Genomic DNA, 21,337 nt, shown 5'->3' on the forward strand with positions numbered 1-21,337 from the left:
TATGCACGGTATTATACATGAGGCCCCAGGTGTTTATATTGCTGATCCCCATTTAATTGAAGCTTTATGAAAAGGATTAACTTTGACCAATTGTATCCTATTAGGGGTGAACCCCTTGATTCAGTTGGTGTGGCATGCACAACGTCAAGTTGTTTTGAACATTTTTGCTGAAAACACCTATTAGTTTACTCTTTATCACGGGGTGCAATCTATGGTCAAAAATGGCCTAAAATTACGTGTATAAGGCCAATACTAACGGAGAGCCCAGAAAGCGTTTTTCATAACCAGACATAAGGAAAAGTTGAATGGTATATCATATGAGTGTTTCTTGTACCAGTGAGTCAGGAAGTGATTTCAAATCATTTACAAGTAATTTAACACAATAACAAACTGTAGACCACCTGTCCTCCTACCAACCTGAGGCTTTGTCCTATCAATCAGCTATATCTCATTTGAAATATTAATCATAACTTATAGTATCTACCACCATTTATGCTTTAATGATTGTTCACTTTTATCTGTTTGTAAATGTAAAATTTTCAAGTTTACCTCTACAATATATTAGTTGTAGTAATTGTATGTGTAAGTACTCCGGGAATTTGTGGATTCATATTTTGTTAACTTTCACAAATTTCTATTTATTGATCCTGCTTAATTCTGTTTGCTTTGAAGACACTGTCTAGTGACTGGGTGTTCCATTTACAAACTGCTACCCTGTGATGAATGTATTCCACTCTTAAAGGGTTGTGCTTGGCCTATATTAGGTCATTTTGTGAATAATCAAATCAACTAAAAGTATCGGGCAGCAAGGGCTCCTCAGCTGTTAAGATGTTGGGCAAGTGCTTTGGTGTCATCCCATGTGGTGTTCAGTGACTTCAGGTATTACTCGAGTTCTTCTCCATATAATTTGGGGTCCTCCTCATGATTGTCTCATTGCCACCCTAGGAATCTGATTGTCTTCCAAGTGAATCAGAGTCTTTGGTGTGTGATGATGTTATGGAGTTTGCATGAGTCACTCCTTCAAAGCACCTGTTCATTGGTAATGTGGTCGAAATATCAGATCCCTAGGATCCAGCACAGGCACCTTTGTTGAAAGATGTCAAGCTTCTTGTTAAGATTCACTGATGCCTTCCAGGTCTTGCTGGCAAGAGATGGCTGTAGGGACCACGATGGAGGTAAACAAAGCTTGATCTTCAGCGATACAGATAGTGAGGACCAGATCTTGCTCATCCTCTGGAATTGCTGCTGCCTCCCTGATGCGGCATTTGACATCTGCCTTCACATCTCCATTTTGGTGAGATTAAACTACCTAGGTATGTGAACCTCTCCTCTTCCTCCAACCACTGTGGTCTGACTACGATTCCCTGAATGTGAATGGTGGAGCTCATGTGCCTGATCTTTGACTTATTGACGCTTATCCTGAGACCAATTTTGCAGGCTTCTCTTTCCAGGTCAGTCACCGCGTGTTGCAATTTTGAGTCATCTTCCTTGAGCAGGTAAATGCTGTTGGCGAAGTCCAGGTCGCTAAGACCATCTTGATCAGACCAGCGAATGCCTGCCCCAATCCACATTCCAGCTTGTTGCATGACATAGTCAAGAGCAATGATGAAGAGAAGCGGGGACAAGATGCAGCCTTGTTTGTCCCCTGTAGTGATCTCAAAAAAGTCTGTGTGGCCATTGTCACCCATGTATCCAAGTCCAAGGTTTCAGCCTTTGCGTTTGACAGCCTTGTCTGGGCTGCCAATTGTTCAAAAGGCACAGTCAGCCACACATTTATAAAATAATAATAAGAAAGAAAAACTGCCCCAAAGAACACACAATGGTCCACTTTAAAATGTGAAGAGGGTAATTCTATACTTCAGAATGCATGTACCAGTAGCAGCAACTCATATGGAAAAAATGATTTCATTTCTCTTTGCTTATTAATCAAATACTGCACAGAAGAAGTTAAAGTAAATTTTACTTATTTGAGTATGAATCAGTTTGAAAATAAGATTCGGGGTTGTTACTTATTGTACATGGCACAATATAAGTTACATATTATTCATATTAATGATTGAAGGGGCATGGTGGAACAGTAGTTAGGGAGGCCAGAATCCTGCACCCTCCATTGAAATCTTCTTGTGTGTGTGGAGTTTTCACATTTCCTAATGCCCGTGCGTGTGTTTTTTGTAAAAGCATTCATAAGGCGTGCTCTTGGTAACCCAGTAACAAAACACCACTTTTATTTGTAATTTTTGCTAAGTGTGTATGGTAGAAGATTGTTATCCTTATCACATTTTACCCTAATGCTAGTCTAAGGCAATAATAAAATTCTTTGTATTGTGGAAGAAGTACTTCAGCAAACTTTTATATTTTTTTAATTATTTTTAAACATTCTGAACAAAATAATAAATGGTGCATAAATATATTTCAAATATTTATATAAGAAAAAACAACTGTTCAGTTTGTCTTTAATATTCAGCTTGTTGCATTGCAATTGCCACAGAGAGCTCTGCAGTACAAAATATACAGGTAAAAGCAAAAATACAGAAGAGAGATGCCAATGTATTTACATAAAAGCAGACATCAGAAAGGAAAAAAGTATACTATAGGAAAAAATAAAACCCTCTTTTATAATATAAATCCTGAAGTAAAAAAAAACAAAACAAAACAAATTGAACAGCAAAATATTTAAACATAGACAAGTTATCTCTAGCATAAGGTAAAAGCAAATTCAAATGCATTTGAATTTAAATTTTTAATAAAAATAATAAAAAAGTTTTTTATTCTGTAATAACACTTGGTATCCTATGAAAATGCCAGTCATGTGCACATGCACTTTTTTACACTGATTTATAAAATGCTGATATCAAAACATATTGCTTTCTTTATTGCATTCTTAAAGCTTAGTGTTGACTGGCACTAGGGTTACTCTTGCTATGCACTAGGTTTTTTTTTTTTACTGTAATGTATTTTAACTAGGCACCGATGAAAGTATGAACTTTAGTTTTACTTAAACACAATCCAGGATATAAGAGATTCCTGTTACATAAATCTCCAGTCTCACTTATTACTCACACTAGCAAAGAAAAACAAGGTAAAAAGAAAATGGAGAACCAGACATACCATAGACAAAAGCTTAATCACACATACAGTCTCTAAGACTAACCTGAACAGCCTTCATCAGGCCAGTAATTCTGTTAAAACAGAGCAAGAAATAAATAAAAAAGGAAGCAAAATGGAGACGGAGATGCCTAACTGTGGGCACATTGGGGAATTGCTACCTGCAAATTGCATGCTTTTTAAGAGCCTGTTTCAAGTAACCACTCATTTCTTATAAAGGCATTTTCAATTGTTGGTCACTTTCCTATTATATTTAATTTTAAATTGTCACCCTTGCTTCATATTTAAGAATAATGCCAAAATATTATGACTAAAGTGACAATAACTTAAAGTATATTACTATTCTGATTAAAACCTCTAAGGAGGTTTTAACATAATTTTTGGGTTTTTAAATAAAATGATTTTTTTAAAGATTTGATAATAAAAGTACATCTGCCTGTAACAGAAAAGGCCTAAATAGGGAATATGATAAGAAAATGGGGAATCAAATCACACATAAATACACTTCAGAAGTAAACTAATACAATAATGAATACTTTTAAGTGAAACATCAAATAATAGAAAAAAACAAATAAAACAAAATTTAAAAGACAGATATCTTTAAATTAAGAATGGTCAAGAATGATGACAGGTCTGTATTGTCAGGATCAGTTTACATAGATCCATTAATAATCTCTCTCTGCTATGTTCCCTTTGTAAAATATTTATATATGTAAAATATTTTCCTCCAACATCATCCACCACACCAAACAAAACATGTACCACATAGCATCACAGTTGCACACATGAAAAACATTGATAACAAACCAGAAATTTTTTTTAAACACACAAGGTCATGTGCGTATTTATGTGTATGTCTATATCTATATGAGGAACACCTAGAGATGTAGAACATCTGGATATATCTGGCAACTTACAGATTTCACATGCCCTACAATTAAAAATGGTGTGTTAAGTTCTTTACATAAGGCACATTCCTCTATACTTATTGTGAGGCTGCAGCAGGGTCCCACCCAGTATGATATGCAGAGTAATGCAGAAGTAGAAACTGTGCGTCCACAGGCCAGTTGTATAATACTGAAGGCTGGTTAAGAACTACAGTTGTCTAAGGACATAGCCATCTTCTGTGTCAGAATGGGGTTCTGATTGATCAAAGAGTGTTTTCTTTGATGCTTCTGCACTTAAATCATTTTGCTTGAAGACTTTCTTCTAATTTCTGGTCTGAAACAGTGGCCTTGTGGTGACCAAGTAAATTATATACAGTACATACCTGCTGTACATGACCATGCCAGTTAACAATTTTTGACAAAATATCACTAAAAGTGAACATGACTGTTTTCTTTACTTTCTAACAAAGAAATTTTAAATTGGTATTTACACCTTTCCACAGAAAAAAACTGTATAACAGCTTATGTAAACACACCACAAAAAGAAACACTGAAAAAAAAAAATTACAAAAAATGTAGATGCCTTATTTAGTTTCCAATATATAACATTACTAATGGTCCTCTACAGTATTATTTATCACCATGTTATTTAAAGACCAAACTCTCTGCCCCCTGGCCAGCCAGTGAAGACAACACAAACTATAATTGACACTGTCATGTAGGCACAGATACTTATCTGGACAGATTCAGTTGAAATACATCAAAACCACAAATATGCAAATTACTGCCAAAATGCAGAAAATCCCAATCAAAAGTGAATACTCTGTAAAGAACACTAGTATATTGTTTTAAATTAGAGTTCAAAAGCATTATTTTATTGATATGAAAAACATTTGCGCTTTAAAAGTCCATGACACTTGAATATTATGAATTTTTCAAAACAAGTTTAAATTTGAATGAGATAATCATTACTCACTGTTTATACTCATGGATGTCATAGTTGATACTTGTTTTTACCAATAGCTGACAAATGCGCTTTTTGGTTTGGTGAATAACTATGCAATTGAAAATACATACAATTGATTAGGGTTTTAGAGATACATCATTAGGTAAAATGATAAAGTAAAAAGCTTTTACTTCTCCACCGTCCATAATCGGCAACAAAAATTAAATAGTTTGATTAAGGAAATGAAAATGGGTTGATTTTGCTTCTCCTTTTTTAGCCAGTTAAATTTCCCAAATGGTTTACTATGTATTCAAATCCTGAAATACCAGTCTGAAAATAGTCTTTATTATGAATTCAAATCCTGAAGTATCAGTCTGAAAATATTCTCCTTTCATTGTCACACTGCACTAACCGGGAGTAACTTGATAAAATTAATTCCTTAGAGGTATTAGCTTTATCGTACAGGATTAAGACTAGATGAAAAGTTAACGGTTTAGCAATTTAAATTCTAATCTCTGCTTCCTCTGAATGATCCAGTGTGTTTTCTGTTGGGCTGATCATGGAAGCAGAAGGTCCCTGGGTAATAGCAAAAGGAGAGACTGCTGGAGAACGAGCAGCCAATGGAGAAAGTGAAGGAGAAAAACTTGGAGACATGGCTGCTGATGAGATAGAGCCCTCATGATTGATTGGAGACCGTCGGAGAGAAGAAAAAATTGGAAAGATCTGACCAGTTGCTGGTTTAGGTGGCACAGATTTTGCCCCTGGGTGGGCTACAGAGGTAATAAGAGGAGGTGGATCAATCCTTGGTTTTGGGTCAATTTTTGTTTTTGGCTGAAAGGGTCGTCGAAGATTAGGTGGTGCACTTTCATCCTTTAGCCGGGCAATCTCTGTAAAAACATTTGCCAAAGGTTGAAACTGGGGACACCAATTTAATAAGTAGTCCCAGTTGTAGCTGCCTCTAAGTTCTTCGTCACTAGCTACTATGGCAGTGAGAGAACCATCTACCAAGGGTTTGCCATCTTCTGGAAATGCATAATCTTTTGAATGGGAAATGTTTAGCCCCCGTCCAACACCCAAGTAGCCTACTGCTTCATCTCTGTAAATAGGATGCTGTCCTGACAACATCGTTCCACAAATGCTTCCACCTTTCTTTCCTTTGAACCACTGTCCGGCATCCACTGCTGGATCACATGATATATCTGAAAGCTGGTCTGCATCTTGCTGGATTCCTGAATCAGGACCTCGTGTAGAAATATGATCCTGCATTGAAGAAGTTATACTTGACATTCTTGGGTACTCATTGATCATACGTATTTCATCATCTTCAGCAGCCTCTGCCTCTGCTGATCCACGACCACTTGAGTGTGAAGGGTCCAGTGAGCCTCCCCTTGTGTATGACATTCCACCTGTACCTCCCATACCTGACATTTTTTCACCACTATATCCTGGCAGAGTTTGATGATACATCCTTTCATCTCCTGACAACTTATCTTCATCCCCCTTTTGTACAACATTAATGGTTGCAGGACTATTTATTCTAGCATTCTCATCTTTGTGTAGCCGCCGTGATCTTATGACAAATAAGACTATAGCAATTCCCAGAAGGATCACAATAACTCCCAAAGAAGCTGCTATGACACTTATTAATAACAAGTTGACCTCACTTGTTAATCCGAAAGAGGTGTGTGTCACATCAACATTGACCAGTGCTGTTGCAGAACGAGATGATGGTAATGGACTATGAGCTTTAACCTCCAGGGTTATTTGTCGGGTCTCCCTTCGTGAACGGCCTCCCCTGCTGTACTGAATGTGGCTGTCCATCTTCAAGTAGATGATCCCTGTAGTTTCATTAACACCAAAGTACGGGGAACTGCTGGCAAAAGTGTATAGTACAATCCCATCTGGACCTCCATCTTCATCACTGGCCACCACCTGCCCAATGCTCTGTCCTTTTAAAGAACCTTCTGGAACTTCAAATGAATATAATGGTGCAATAAAAACAGGGTCATATTCATCTTCTCCTATGACAAGAACTTGCACGGTCATTGTGGCTGAATAGTTTCCTGAATCTAATGCTAAGGCCACAAAGTGAAAAGTACTGATCTTCTCAAAATCGAATGTCATTTGAGATCGCACCTCTCCAGTGGTCAGGTTCAGAGTGAAAGCTACTTTACTTTCCCCACTTTGGTCAATCATGTAATAACTTAACTGCCCATAGTCACCATAGTCAGCATCAATGGCATGCAGGATAGTTACCAAAGCATTAGTTGGCTGATTTTCTCGAATGCTTGCTGTTAATGTACTTAATGGAAAGTAGGGTTTGTTATCATTAATGTCCTTAACTTCAATAGTAACAGCTACTAGGTCATACTGACCCTGTTTGTCAGAAGCTTTCACAATGACCATGTATTTAGCTCGACCTTCTCTGTCCAATGGGCTCAAAAGCTTTAGTGATCCTGTCCACTCGTCAACTCTAAAAATCTTTTCTTCATCTCCAGAAAGAATAGCATATTGAACCACTGCATTGGGTGCAGAATCTAAGTCTGAAGCAGAAAGTCTCAAAATCTCGGTTCCAGCTGCTGCTCCTTCACTGAGTACTATGCTATACTCTGTGTGACCAAAGACAGGTGGGTTGTCATTTACATCCATTACATTAATAATAACAGGCACGCTGGAACTTCTCTGGGGCACCCCATGGTCTGAGGCCACAATGGTTAGATTGTACCATGGTACAGTTTCAAAATCAAGATGCTCTACTAAAATGAGTGTTCCAATTGTCTGAAAACCTCGGCCTTCCAAAAAGCGAACACTACTTTCAATCTGAAAAGCACTTCCAAGATTTCCAACAGCAATTCCAAAGTCAAATCCACAATTATCTCTTGATACATCATTGTCTATAGCTTCAAAAGTTAAGATAGTGGACCCAGGAAGAAGGTCTTCAGAGACGGTGGCCTTATACTCAGACTGCTGGAAATGAGGTTCATTATCATTGAGATCAGATACCTGCACATAAACTATGGTATTAGAGGTAAGAGCTGGTGTCCCACCATCTTGTGCTTCTATTACTACTCTTAGTGATGGCTGTTCTGGGTCAAATTCTGCCTTCTGACTTATAAACAGGGTCCCTGAAATAAAAAATAAAGTGTTAAAACTTTTTTTTAATTATTCAAAGCACAGCTGTTTTTAATGCAACATATCACAATATAAAGAATATTTATTTTGCCAAGCAAAATTGAAATCATTTGCAGAAGAGTATTTTTGAGATTATTATGTGAAGGTTCGGGCAGCACGGTGGCGCAGTGGTAGCGCTGCTGCCTGGCTGTTAGGAGACCCAGGTTCGCTTCCCGGGTCCTCCCTGCGTGGAGTTTGCATGTTCTCCCCGTGTCTGCGTGGGCTTCCTCCGGGTACTCCGGTTTCCTCCCACAGTCCAAAGACATGCAGGTTAGGTGGATTGGCGACTCTAAATTGGCCCTAGTGTGTGCTTGGTGTGTGGGTGTGTTTGTATGTGTCCTGCGGTGGGTTGGCACCCTGCCCAGGATTAGTTCCTGCCTTGTGGCCTGTGTTGGCTGGGATTGGCTCCAGCAGACCCCCATGACCCTGTGTTCGGATTCAGCGGGTTGGATAATGGATGGATGGATGTGAAGGTTCATGATGTTAGACTAAATACCTGAACACAATGTGAGTCTGGGGAACAGATTAAAATGGCATGGCCAATTATGATGCAGAAAAGGCATACCACTCAATAGCTTTAATTTTAGAAATATTCAAAGAATTCTTGATGTATCAGCTATCAATGTCTTTATTCAATGGCTGAATAGGAAGTAGACTTTACCAAGGTAATACAAATGTGAGGTGGTACTGAGGAACATACTATAACTTTATTGCACAACTAGAGCCCTGAGTTCAAATCCCAGGCTGGTTTCTTTCTGCTTGGAGTTTGCACTCTGTCCAAGTACTTGCAAGGATATCCCACAGCCATAAATGTTAGCTTTTTCTACTGGGTGATTGGGCTCTCCCTTTGACACAGAGTGAGAACCACAGACATCCAGGACAGGCACAGAATAGAGCTCCTGACACTCCAGATCAAGAGGAGCCAACTGAGGTTGTTTGGGCATTTGTTACAGACGCCTCATGGTTGCCTTCCCATGGAAGTTTTGCGGGCACAACCAGCAGAAAAGACCCAGGGTTGTTGAGAGGATTATATCTCCCTGATGTCCTGGGAATGCCTTGGAATCCCACAGGATGATTTGGTAAATGCAGCTGGGGAAAGGGATGTATGGGCCTCCTCCCTGACCCGATCCCAGATTAAACAGGGGAAAATGAATGAATGATAAAATACTATACCTGTAGGTTGTGTACTTTGACAAATATGTTTCATTTTTTTATAGTACCTGCAACGATTCACTCTAACTTTTTAAGTACATGCAAGGTATTAATTTGAAGACTACATCACGGTAAGGCAAAGACCACTTTCAGTCAGACTTCTGTGTATCCGATAAAGGTATGAATATTGCCAAAAGCAATGGAGAAGGCCACAGCCATGCAGTAGGCAGACATGTCATGTGCCAGTGTTGCTATGTATACTGTATATATGTATACTGTTGCACTGTGTTTCAGCCAATGGAAATGTTTAACCAGAACAGTGGTGTAGATGACTGTCTAAGATCAGGGCAACACTAAGTAACCACACTAGAATTCTCCTCTAACACCTCCTAAGACAAACTGATCCTATAGGAGGACATCATCAGGGAGAGGACACTTACTTTGGTCACAATTGTTCTTTGGAATAACTGTTGTCAAGGTAATTCCCTGTTGTGCCTTTTTGTCTTGCCTTAATATGACAAAATATACTTGGGATGACATGATTCACAGCATCTGGAGGGATGGTATATTTCCTGCTAAGGTCCAGAAACTTCATCAAGCACTTTAACAGTAATAGGATTGCATTCACAACTGCTGATGAAGAGGCTCAATGACTCAAAAAGCCAAAGCTGTCAAGCAGTAAAGCAGTGCAAGATACTAAAAGGACCGCAAGAGAACTGTTGTTAATGTATGTTTTATTGTCTTCATAATAATTTTGTTGTACTGTTTTGATATTCTATTATTCTCATTTGTTTATTGCTATTTCAGCAATATGGGTTGAAATGTAAGGACAACAATAACAGTTGTATTTCTTTTTTCCATCAGTATGTTTATGGTAAATATAGAATACAGTGCATCCAGAAAGTATTTCCAGCGCATCACTTTTTCCACATTTTGTTATGTTACAGCCTTATTCCAAAATGGATTAAATTCATTTTTTTCCTCAAAATTCTACACTCAACACCCCATAATGAAAACGTGAAAAAAGTTTACTTGAGGATTTTGCAAATTTATTAAAAATAAAAAAACTGAGAAATCACATGTATATAAGTATTCACAGCCTTTGCCATGAAGCTCAAAATTAAGCTCAGGTGCATCCTGTTTCCCCTGATCATCCTTGAGATGTTTCTGCAGCTTCATTGGAGTTCACCTGTGGTAAATTCAGTGGGTTGGACATGATTTGGAAAGGCACACACCTGTCTATATAAGGTCCCACAGTTGACAGTTCATGTCAGAGCACAAACGAAGCATGAAGTCAAAGGAATTGTCTGTAGACCTCCGAGACAGGATTGTCTCGAGGCACAAATCTGGGGAAGGTTACAGAAATATTTCTGCTGCTTTGAAGGTCCCAATGAGCACAGTGGTCTCCATCATCCGTAACTGGAAGAAGTTCGAAACCACCAGGACTCTTCCTAGACCTGGCCGGCCATCTAAACTGAGCGATCGGGGGAGAAGGGCCTTAGTCAGGGAAGTGACCAAGAACTCGATGGTCACTCTGTCAGAGCTCCAGAGGTCCTCTGTGGAGAGAGAAGAACCTTCCAGAAGGACAACCATCTCTGCAGCAATCCACTAATCAGGCCTGTATGGTAGAGTGGCCAGACGGAAGCCACTCCTTAGTAAAAGGCACATGGCAGCCTGCCTGGAGTTTGCCAAAAGGCACCTGAAGGACTCTCAGACCATGAGAAACAAAATTGTCTGGTCTGATGAGACAAAGATTGAACTCTTTGGTGTGAATGCCCGGCGTCATGTTTGGAGGAAACCAGGCACCGCTCATCACCAGGCCAATACCATCCTTACAGTGAAGCATGGTGGTGGCAGCATCATGTTGTGAGGATGTTTTTCAGCGGTAGGAACTGGGAGACTAGTCAGGATAAAGGGAAAGATGACTGCAGCAATGTACAGAGACATCCTGGATGAAAACCTGCTCCAGAGCACTCTTGACCTCAGACTGGGGCGACGGTTCATCTTTCAGCAGGACAACGACCCTAAGCACACAGCCAAGACATCAAAGGAGTGGCTTCAGGACAACTCTGTGAATGTCCTTGAGTGGCCCAGCCAGAGCCCAGACTTCAATCCGATTGAACATCTCTGGAGAGATCTTAAAAATGGCTGTGCACCGATGCTTCCCATCCAACCTGATGGAGCTTGAGAGGTGCTGCAAAGAGGAATGGGCGAAACTGGCCAAGGATAGGTGTGCCAAGCTTGTGGCATCATATTCAAAGAAGACTTGAGGCTGTAATTGCTGCCAAAGGTGCATCGACAAAGTTTTGAGCAAAGGCTGTGAATACTTATGTACATGTGACTTCTCAGTTTTTTTTATTTTTAATAAATTGGCAAAACCTCAAGTAAACTTTTTTCACGTTGTCATTATGGGGTGTTGTGTGTAGAATTCTGAGGAAAAAAATGAATTTAATCCATTTTGGAATAAGGCTGTAACAAATCAAAATGTGGAAAAAGTGATGCGCTGTGAATACTTTCCAGATGCACTGTATGTACTTAGTAGAATTAACTTAAAACACCAAGAATTCAAATATAATTTATGTCCACTTTATGACTGAAATCTTTAACAGCATTTTTAATGCTTTATTTTAAATAATGTTTTTAATACTGAAATATCCATTAATTTACAGTATTTATCTACTATTTCAACACCTGGTCACAGTAGCAAAAGCCAGTCTGGCAGCATCAGGAGTAAGGCATAAACCAAAGATAACTTTCTTTCTATTTATTTTCTAGATTCATTGATTCCATGACAGTTATGAAGAGATGCAGAGCCAATTTAGGTAGTACATCAGGAACTAACTGTGGAGAGGGACAGCAGTCCATCACAGGACACATTCATACTCCTGTACACTGGGTGTTTGTCTTTGATGTATAAGGAGAAATCCATGTACCCAAAAGAAAAAAAAATAAGCTGGCAGCAACTGGATTACAAATGAAAATAAAATCCAGATCTCTAAAGCGAAGGGGCCACAGCACTAACCATTCCACCCTAAGTACACACCAGTTCACAAAAAAATTACATTTCATGACATATTTGAATATTATGCATACTATGGGAAAGGTTTGCAAAAGCACACACATTATATATGTAATTCAAAATGTAAATACCATTCATTGGGTCAATGTAAAACTTGTCCTTGTTGGATGAAACCACCCTGTAGGTAACTTTTCCATTTTCTCCAGAGTCTTGATCAGTAGCTGTTACTGTCACAACTTGACTACCAGGTAAAGAGTGCTCAGGAAGGTAAACCTGTCATAAGATAATTTAAAAAGATGTTGCATATATATATATAAAAATCATTCATATCATATATACTGTATAACATGACTTACTCTCAAATATTTTAGGTCTATCCATCCATCTATTATCCAACTCACTATATCCTATAACTACAGCCGAAATGTTGAAAAAAACAAAAACAAAATATAAACATAAACTGCAAAATAAAGTACTTCCAGTTATCTCATCCTATGGTTATTTTTTTTTTGCAAACTGAGTGTTGGTTTTTATTTGGAAAAAGAGTAAAATAAAACAAGGAGGAGGCTGACCAAGAATCTTAACCAAACCTTAACAAATGGCCAGAGTCTTCAAGTGTTGCACTGCAGCATAATATGGAGTAAGCCAGAGAAATGTATTTCTCAGTTACTGTTGTGTATTGTCTTAGACAAGTGAGTTGCACCTATTATTATATATTTAATTAATGGATGGACTTAGATATAATTAAATGTATTTTCCAAACATGTTTTGATTTTGAAAGATTATGTAAACTGGTACATCCATTCATAATTTTCCAGGCCTGTATAATCCTATCTAGGCACAAATCAGTTACCAACACTGGATGGAGCACATTCCATTATAATTTTCACTCTCATCTACAACAGCACACCAACAACTCTCTCATTAAGCAGACATTTTGTGTTATTAATCAACACCTTACATTGCAATGTGATATGAAAACTAGAGCATTAAAAAAAAAACTCACTCATCTATCCAGGCATGGAGAAGACTTACAAGATTTTACTATAGATAGCATCCAGGTTGGGACTCTTTATCCTGGGGCACTACATATTGTAAAAGCATTCAAAACTTCCAAATCAGGACAGCAGACAGTTCCATCATTCTCTATTGTGTTTCACGGTACTATTAAAACAATTTCACCTAAAAGTTTTTAGTTATTTTTTTTAATCTACTCCTGTCAATCTAATAAATAAAATAATTAAAACAGATGTTTATTAGCTAATACAAAATCTAATAATTACCTGATAAAGTTCTTGCGTGAAGACTGGAGCATTGTCATTCACATCCTCCACAACAAAGGTCAAATTGACTTCTGTTTTATGTTTGGAATCGCTGGTTTGAACCTTAAATGTGTACGAGCGTTTTTCTTCAAAGTCCAATGGAGCAATCAGGGAAATAGTTCCTGTATATTGATTAATACAGAATTTTTCCATAGAGTTGGCATCAAACAGCAGAGAATATGAAAGAGCTGGTTCGGTGTCCACATCATTTCCAGTAACTTGGGTTATTTCCATACCAACTGAAGCATCTGAGAGTAGAAGAAAAATATTTTATATCAAATATAAATACTATAGCTCTCTATAAAAGACCAACACAGCCAGGTATTAAAAAGATTAATTCTGCATTTCCATTATGCTTCTGTACCTCTATAATGAAGTAATAACTGGACTGAATCAGATTATGATTACCTTAGTACTTTTGTTGCCGTAAGAATGCCTTTTATGACACGTTCACCAGTTGTACAAACACCTGAATGTGACACTGATGAAATGTTGGTGTTTGTGAGGCATGTTGGTCATCTCAGGAATTCAAGACACATTTTGACCACAACCAAGTAGGAGACAGATGTGGGAAGACTCTCTTGCTTACTAGGAATGATCAGGGAAGACCACAGCAATGTGTAAAATGTCAACACAGGGCTCTATGTTACTGCTTTTAACTAGTTCTATAAATGTATAACTGTACTGTAGAAATCGCAAACTCTTTTCATCATCTGAATAATATTCTGGTCTGTTTGCTTGTTCCAGATTTTAAACACAATGAGTCAGTGTCACAGTTATTATGGCACACTTTTAAACAAAAATAAATATATATACATATTTTTATTTTGTTTAATTATGCAGATTTGGTTCTTTGAGGTTTCTCTCTCTGTTCAGCTCTTGGTGAATTCATTTATTATTTTCACCTGGTTTTGTAACTGTTGCACTATTTTATTAAATGGGTATTTTTCATGTGTTATGCAAGATGTTTATTGTTTTTTGGAAGCAGCAGACACTGAAAGCAGCAAATCTGCATCCCTTCATCGCAAAGGCAATGTTCCCAACTGGACTACAGGGCTACCGGGCTAAAGATTGTGGGGAAGTTGTTAACCATACTTAATATAATCTTTTCTTGCTATCAACCTAAAAAACAGCTGCAGGTTCCTAGACTTTCAGAAGCGTAATACAGAAACTGTTGTTCACTTGGTGCATGTTCTACTTTTTGCATTTTCCACTTGTTTTTACAAGAAGTATAAGACCTACATAAAGCATTCCTTTTTGGGTTATTTAACTTATTATGGTTCTGTAAATACATGTTGTAAAATAGTTTATAATAGTATGCAGTGTATTTGCTGAAAATAAGTTTATTTTATGCAAAAAATATTAACTTTTGCACTAGAAACACCTGGATGAGTCACATAAATGATGCAACATAAAACTTGTTCTCCTTCTAAACTGGTCTGTTAATTTTTCAGTAAGTGCCATTTATCTAATTGGTTAAATTCAGTGTTATTAGATTGCACATATTACCTGCACAATCCAATTAATTTCAGACCAATGGGGCGGAAACTGTCCCAATCTAGGAACACTCACATAACTAACGTATTAGCCAGTCCCTGGCCTTTCTTTTACAAAGATGATGGAAGTAGCTAAGATGTGACAACACAATGTTTTAAAAATAAAAGCAGAGCGGTTCAGCAGTAAAATATGAATACTGTATATACAGTACTTTCTCATAAGGGAATATGTTTATATTCAACAAAAAAGTGCAGGGAGAGTTGCTAATTATTAAACTATGCCTGGCAGAATGAGATATGCAGATGGTTATGATGTGAACATCTGTTTCTGAATTCTGTGAGTTCTAAATTACATGATAAAGCACAGGGAAAGGAGCATATTTTAATTTTTATGCAGTATAGGCAATATACAAGTATAAGTACCTAACAAATAAAAACTGATTCCATATAGTATATAGTAGAATAATGGATCTGCAAATACTCTACGAGTAACTAAAAAAAAACAAATAGATTTAGGGAGACTTCAGAATGGAAGGTATATTCATAGCTATTCATAGCATAGCCTTTTGATTTGTGAAAATGTCCTTCAATTTTTGGAGTTGCGTTTTGGCACATTCCATAACCTTTTTCATGAATACTGTGTGTGGCCTTCCTTTGGCTTGATTTTTTAAGCATTGGTAGCTTTTCTAGCAAATATATTCTTTCATAATTTCATTGAAATATTTTAGCTACGGTTTGCAATTAAAGTTTGCAGTAAAGTTTGATATTATCTAAAAGTAACTGAGGTAAGAGTCTTGCAATACACCAAAGACAAACTTATCTTTTTAATCATCACATTTACAGGTGTTACTATTGGGAAAATTGACACTAAAGTACCAGTTACAAGATAACTTTTTCCAGGTCCACAAAACATGTCAAAACATTACTGCCAAATTTCCAAGACTCCTCAAATATGGAAAAGCAGTTGGCCCATTTACAGGATGGAATTCTCCTCCTGGATTACTGGTTATAATATCATATAGTCTTTATTTCAGTGCCATATATGTCTTCCCAAGGGAGGCTGAAGAGTAAGTTACATTGCAATTGGACAATATTCCCTTGTCTCTTTTTAAAAATAGGGGACACTATCCTCACCTTTCACATAACACTGACATGTTATGTTAATTAACCCCCCTTGGGTGCCCATACTTTCAGAATTTCCAATTGGATTTAAACCACCCATGCTCTTCTGGCAAAACAAATTACATAACTATAAAGCTGATTATAGAATTTATTAATATCCATATGTTCATACTGGGTGTTCATTATGAATAGTCAACAACTAGTGTAGATGTCTAATGGTTCACAGTTTAGATTGAGATCGAACAAGCTATATTTTTATAATTACAGGCTTCCACGTGTCTGTTATTTCCCACGTCAGTGCTAAAATCTCACATTAGGACTACACAGTCAGTAAACTGCATAATTTTTCCACCAAAATCATTATCTCTAGAAAGGTAAAGGGTATAACATTCAGAAGAGTAGTTTGGCACATGCATGGAAACAACAAAATGTTTCTCTCTAGAAATCTGGTGGAATGAACTCCAACTATATGGCAGCCAGCAGGGAGCTTCAGGGTACTCCACAACTGTATGTGGCCTCCCCTGAGGAGCAGATTCAAAGAAAGAGAAAGGCCGTCCTTGAATCAGAAGTCAGGTTCGGGATGTAATGCTTTGAGTAGAGGTAACTGTGATTGTATTTAGTAGGTATTTTTCAAACTCCTGAATAAGCTCTTCTATTTCCCTGTTATGAGTTTTGCATTTCATGATCCAAAAACCAGTTTCTTTTGCCAGGATCAAGTTTGCCTGGATCCTCCCAACTACTACCTTTTACCTGACTAGTACCACACCTGACCCTTATCCTTGGTCCTGTTTGTGGCGAGCCTACATAGTAGATTTGAGTGATTTTTGGACTGAGTCTCACCTGGCTTTGTGGGTCATCTGGTCACCACAAGTTTGTCTGCAAACACCACTTGCTCAAGTAGTAAATGCTGGTATCTGTGCTCTGGGCAATGCTTTTTTGATAAAAAGGGACTATCATAAGAATCACTTATGTATTTCTCTGTGTCCGACTCAGTTTTCATATAGAGAAGCTTGAAGAGTATCCAGCTTGGGAAGCTAAGAGTTGAACTTTTGTTGTATGCAGATGTTGTTTTTTTGGCCACGTCAGCCTGTGATCTCCAGATGGCAATAGAATGGTTCACAATTGATTGTTATGTGGTTGAGATGAGATGTAGCACCTTCAAATCTGAGGATGAGGTCCTCTTCCTGAAAAGGGTGACTTCATGTAATGTGTGGTTATAAGAAAAAACAGGTGGCATACCAGCAGTTTTGTGGATGATAAAGCAGACTGCAGTAGTAAAGAAAGAGATAAATCCTCTAATGAACCTTTTGATTCACCAGTCTATCAACATCTGCTTCCTCACCTATGATTGGAAACTATCTGTAGTGGCTAAAATGATGAGGTCATACTAGTGGCTGAAATCAGATTCTTGCCCAGGACTGCTGTGCTCACTCATGACAGAGTGAAGAGCACGGGAGGATCTTGGGGTATAGTCAGTGTTTCTACAGATTGAAATAGTGGAGCCTTGGGCATGTTATTAGGATTGCCAACTGGAAGAAGATCTAGATTTGATATGGGACACATATCACATCATAAAATTATATCTTTGATCTGGTCTAGGATGGGAGTGTTGGAGAATTCCTCCAATGATATTTAAAAGAAATTGTTAGGGATTAGGAGGCCTGGTATGTCCAACTCATGATGCTGCCTACATGACACACATGAAAGTAAGTGGAGAAAAATTCAACACTGTTTTTATTTTGTTGAATATAGCAATATAACTAACACATATTATCACTACTGTTATTAATACTAGAAATGTTTACTTTTTGAAAAACTGTAAATGTATAAATGTCAAGCTAAACATGTTATGTAATTCTAAAGCCTAAACACAGTGTTGTATAGGCTATGTCTCGAGAAAGTAAAGAAACAAGCATTCTTATATGTGAGTGATGACATTTTGGATAACTAGTTCATTTGCATTAAAAGAATACTGCAAAAAACAGTTTGAGCAAATTTATGAAAAATGCAAATACATTGGAAAAACAATTGTGAGCAGATCCATTTAAAATATTTTGTTCTTTTAGTTTATTATATGTCTAGTCAACTCTATTTCTGTTCTAAGTTATGGTGCTAATACATATTTTATTATGATGAAAACTAATTTGATTAATGCACACCTTTGTATTTATCAAAATACTTATTGAAAAAATGTTTCTATTAATTAGCAAGACCACAAAAGTTAATTCTTATATGTTATGTATACTTACTCTCAGGTACTCTAACTTCTTTCAATAGTGGGATTGTTGGAGAGTTGTCATCCATGTCCATAATAATTACCGTAAGAGAAGCTGTGCCTGCTAACCGAGGTGTTCCTTTGTCTGTTGCTGCTACCACCAGTCTAGTGAATACAAAAAGTACAATTAAATAGGTGAAAAATGTATTTGTTAAACACATTTGTTTGATACATATACTGTTCACTGCATAATGCACATTTATGTCTGTATTTGGGACATATTTGTAGGAGAAATACAACAATGCATAAAGTTTAAACCTTCTACACTGGGCTACAGACTTCTTCAAAGGACGCTATTTATTTCATTGCTAATTATTAAACACGCAAAATAATGTCTCTTAAACACTGCATGTTGTTTTATATGTCAAATAAGTATTTTTCTTACATAGATGAAAAAAATGCTGTTTAAAAATATTCTGAAAGACCAGGGGCCACATGTATAAGCGGTGCGTATGCACAGAAATGTTATAAGAACTTTTCCATGTTCCATGATCAAATCGCGATGTAAAAAAACCTAAACTTGGCATAAAGCCACCCACATTTCCACATTACCTTATACCCTGTCGTAAGCAAGTTCTCCGCTCGGTTTTGCAGACTGGTGGCACCCAGCATCAAAGCAATGCTACTGTTCCTGTGTGGTTTATCCTTCTTTTTTAGGTCCATATTCCTGACGCAACTTTATAAATACACTGAAAATAACTGCATATTGTTTATTAGTGTAATGCATCTGATTGTAATTAACCAGTAACAATATAATGGTCCAGGGAATAGCCGTAGTATTCCAAATACCATAGCTGCTTTATTGTTGTTACTGTCACTGCACCTTCTTTTCTTCTTTCAACTGATCCCGTTAGGAGTTGCCACAGCAGATAATCTTTTTCCATATTACTCTCACTGCACCACTTGGAGTATTTATATCACTGTACCTGAGTGGGGAATCACAAGCTGATCGGAAAGAGAATTATCGGTATACAGCATCAAGCACATGGTAAAACGTTTCAAAGCCTTTCCTGTACGGATCTCATGTTTCAGAAACAGTTTAATCCCAAGAACTATAAACACACTGAATCAGTCCATCAAGTGCTCCTTGTAGAACTGTTTGTACTTATAAGTACAATTACCTCACTGTAAACTTGTACTACAGTTATAATATTGCACAACCTGAGCCACTTATTTACATATGATGACGAAAATATGTTGATTATATTATACAGATAAAACTTTAACTTCATTTAAATAATCTGTATTGTTTATACATGTTAAACATGTGAGGACACGGTGCCGCAGCGCTAGCAAGTTCAAGTATTGTTCCTGCCTCGCGCTGTATATTTGCTGAGGCTGGCGCAACACTGGAAGTATAGACGGATAGTATAATTAAACATGTACTATGAAGATATTTCAATGTTCCATAAAAGTTTTGAAGAATCGTCGTTGTAAGCTTACAGATGGCTTAACGTCTATTACAGAGTTGATTGTGTGGCGATTGGGTATTTGGAGAAAGAAAAGTAAGGACAGGAATTGGAAATTAGTACGTTTGAAAGAGTACTGCTACAATAAATTATTTCATCAAAGGTCGCGCTTGGCGCAGCAGCATCTTGTGTGAGACATGAACAATCACTGCACCATCATGTTCCCCTGTTTAATAACATGCTTTCATTCTAATCATCATGAAAATGATATCACATATACATCTCAGTATTTTAATTATTTTAATTATTATTTATTAATTGTCCTGTCGGAGAAAAAGAAAGAACGGTAGCACGTAGTGATTCACACACATAGAGCACATAGAAGATCAAATACAAAGCAAAGCACTAACTTGCTACTTTAGTTACTATGGGATTTGAGAAACTAGTAAATTAAATGATTTTAAGATGAAATTTATGATGTTCTACATTAATGACAAAATAAACTAAGTGATTAAAGTGGAAATTTCGAGATTAAAGTTGACATTTCGTGCTTTTTCCCACTGTGTGCCTGTTTTTTGTGTCTGTACCCTAATAAGCTTTCATATGACACTCAGACAGTGGGCTACAACTCGCCTTTTCACGGCGACTTTGATATGTGACTTCTTTTTTATTTCCGGTACTGTGCGACTTTGTGAAATTGAGCTTTCAAGTTTCTCCAACACGCTATGTCACTTGATCAACTTCCTTTTGTTGTTTATACCACTGTTTAAATCAAAAATAGTATGTTTTTCCTTTGCTTCCACTTGGTATTCGCTGAAATTCTTATATTTTCCCCCGTGCTTTTCCCATTGTCTTTTCACAGGAACGCTGAGCTTAAGGGCTATTTATATTGATTTGCATATTCAAAGAGGCATAATTCTGGGAGGAATTGGGGCAGGACTGGGATTTATGTAGCGAAAGAACGTGGAAGTTGGAGTACACATAGATTCCTGCATCTGGATTTTACTATGCATAAGCACATTTCGGCTTTTGTGCTTACATCATGTTATAGTGCAAATTCTATGCATGAGGCCCCAGATGTTCATTTAAAGTTAAAAAAAAATCCAAAGTGAATTGATTCCTCATGTGATGGAGATGCTATAGAGCTTATTTTAAAGGTTAGAAAGAAGCCCAGTTAGAATTGGGTGTTTCCATTCAAGCACAAAGTAATGTACATTACTGCCAAAACATTATTACTCAAAATTCACCACTAGACAAAAATTATGCAAATTAAACTCCAAGAAGACTTTAAAGCAAGAAGGATGAACATTATTTTTCAACAATAAATAGAACAAACTTTCAAAGAGACGTCACATGGATTCATAATGCATGCATTGTGTATTATATCCACAGTATGTAGAGTTTAGAAGATTTAAAAAATTTGACATAAATTA

General features: G+C 37.2%; 1 protein-coding gene across 2 annotated transcripts in view; it reads right to left on the reverse strand.

The window, feature by feature from the left end:
* Positions 1–2,436: 2,436 nt before the first annotated feature.
* LOC120523522 (protocadherin-16-like) overlaps positions 2,437–21,337 on the reverse strand; it is a 372,188-nt gene continuing 353,287 nt past the window's right edge. For both annotated transcript variants that reach the window (XM_039744918.1, XM_039744917.1), the window contains exons 18-21: positions 18,470–18,600; positions 13,564–13,850; positions 12,412–12,553; positions 2,437–8,063 (exon numbers count right to left, since the gene is read on the reverse strand). In XM_039744918.1, the coding sequence (XP_039600852.1) occupies positions 5,440–8,063; positions 12,412–12,553; positions 13,564–13,850; positions 18,470–18,600 (3,184 nt within the window). In that variant the 3' untranslated portion in view covers positions 2,437–5,439. The remainder of the gene's footprint in view (positions 8,064–12,411; positions 12,554–13,563; positions 13,851–18,469; positions 18,601–21,337) is intronic.

Source organism: Polypterus senegalus, chromosome 2, assembly GCF_016835505.1.
Source record: "Polypterus senegalus isolate Bchr_013 chromosome 2, ASM1683550v1, whole genome shotgun sequence".
Taxonomy (NCBI): Eukaryota; Metazoa; Chordata; class Cladistia; order Polypteriformes; family Polypteridae; genus Polypterus; species Polypterus senegalus.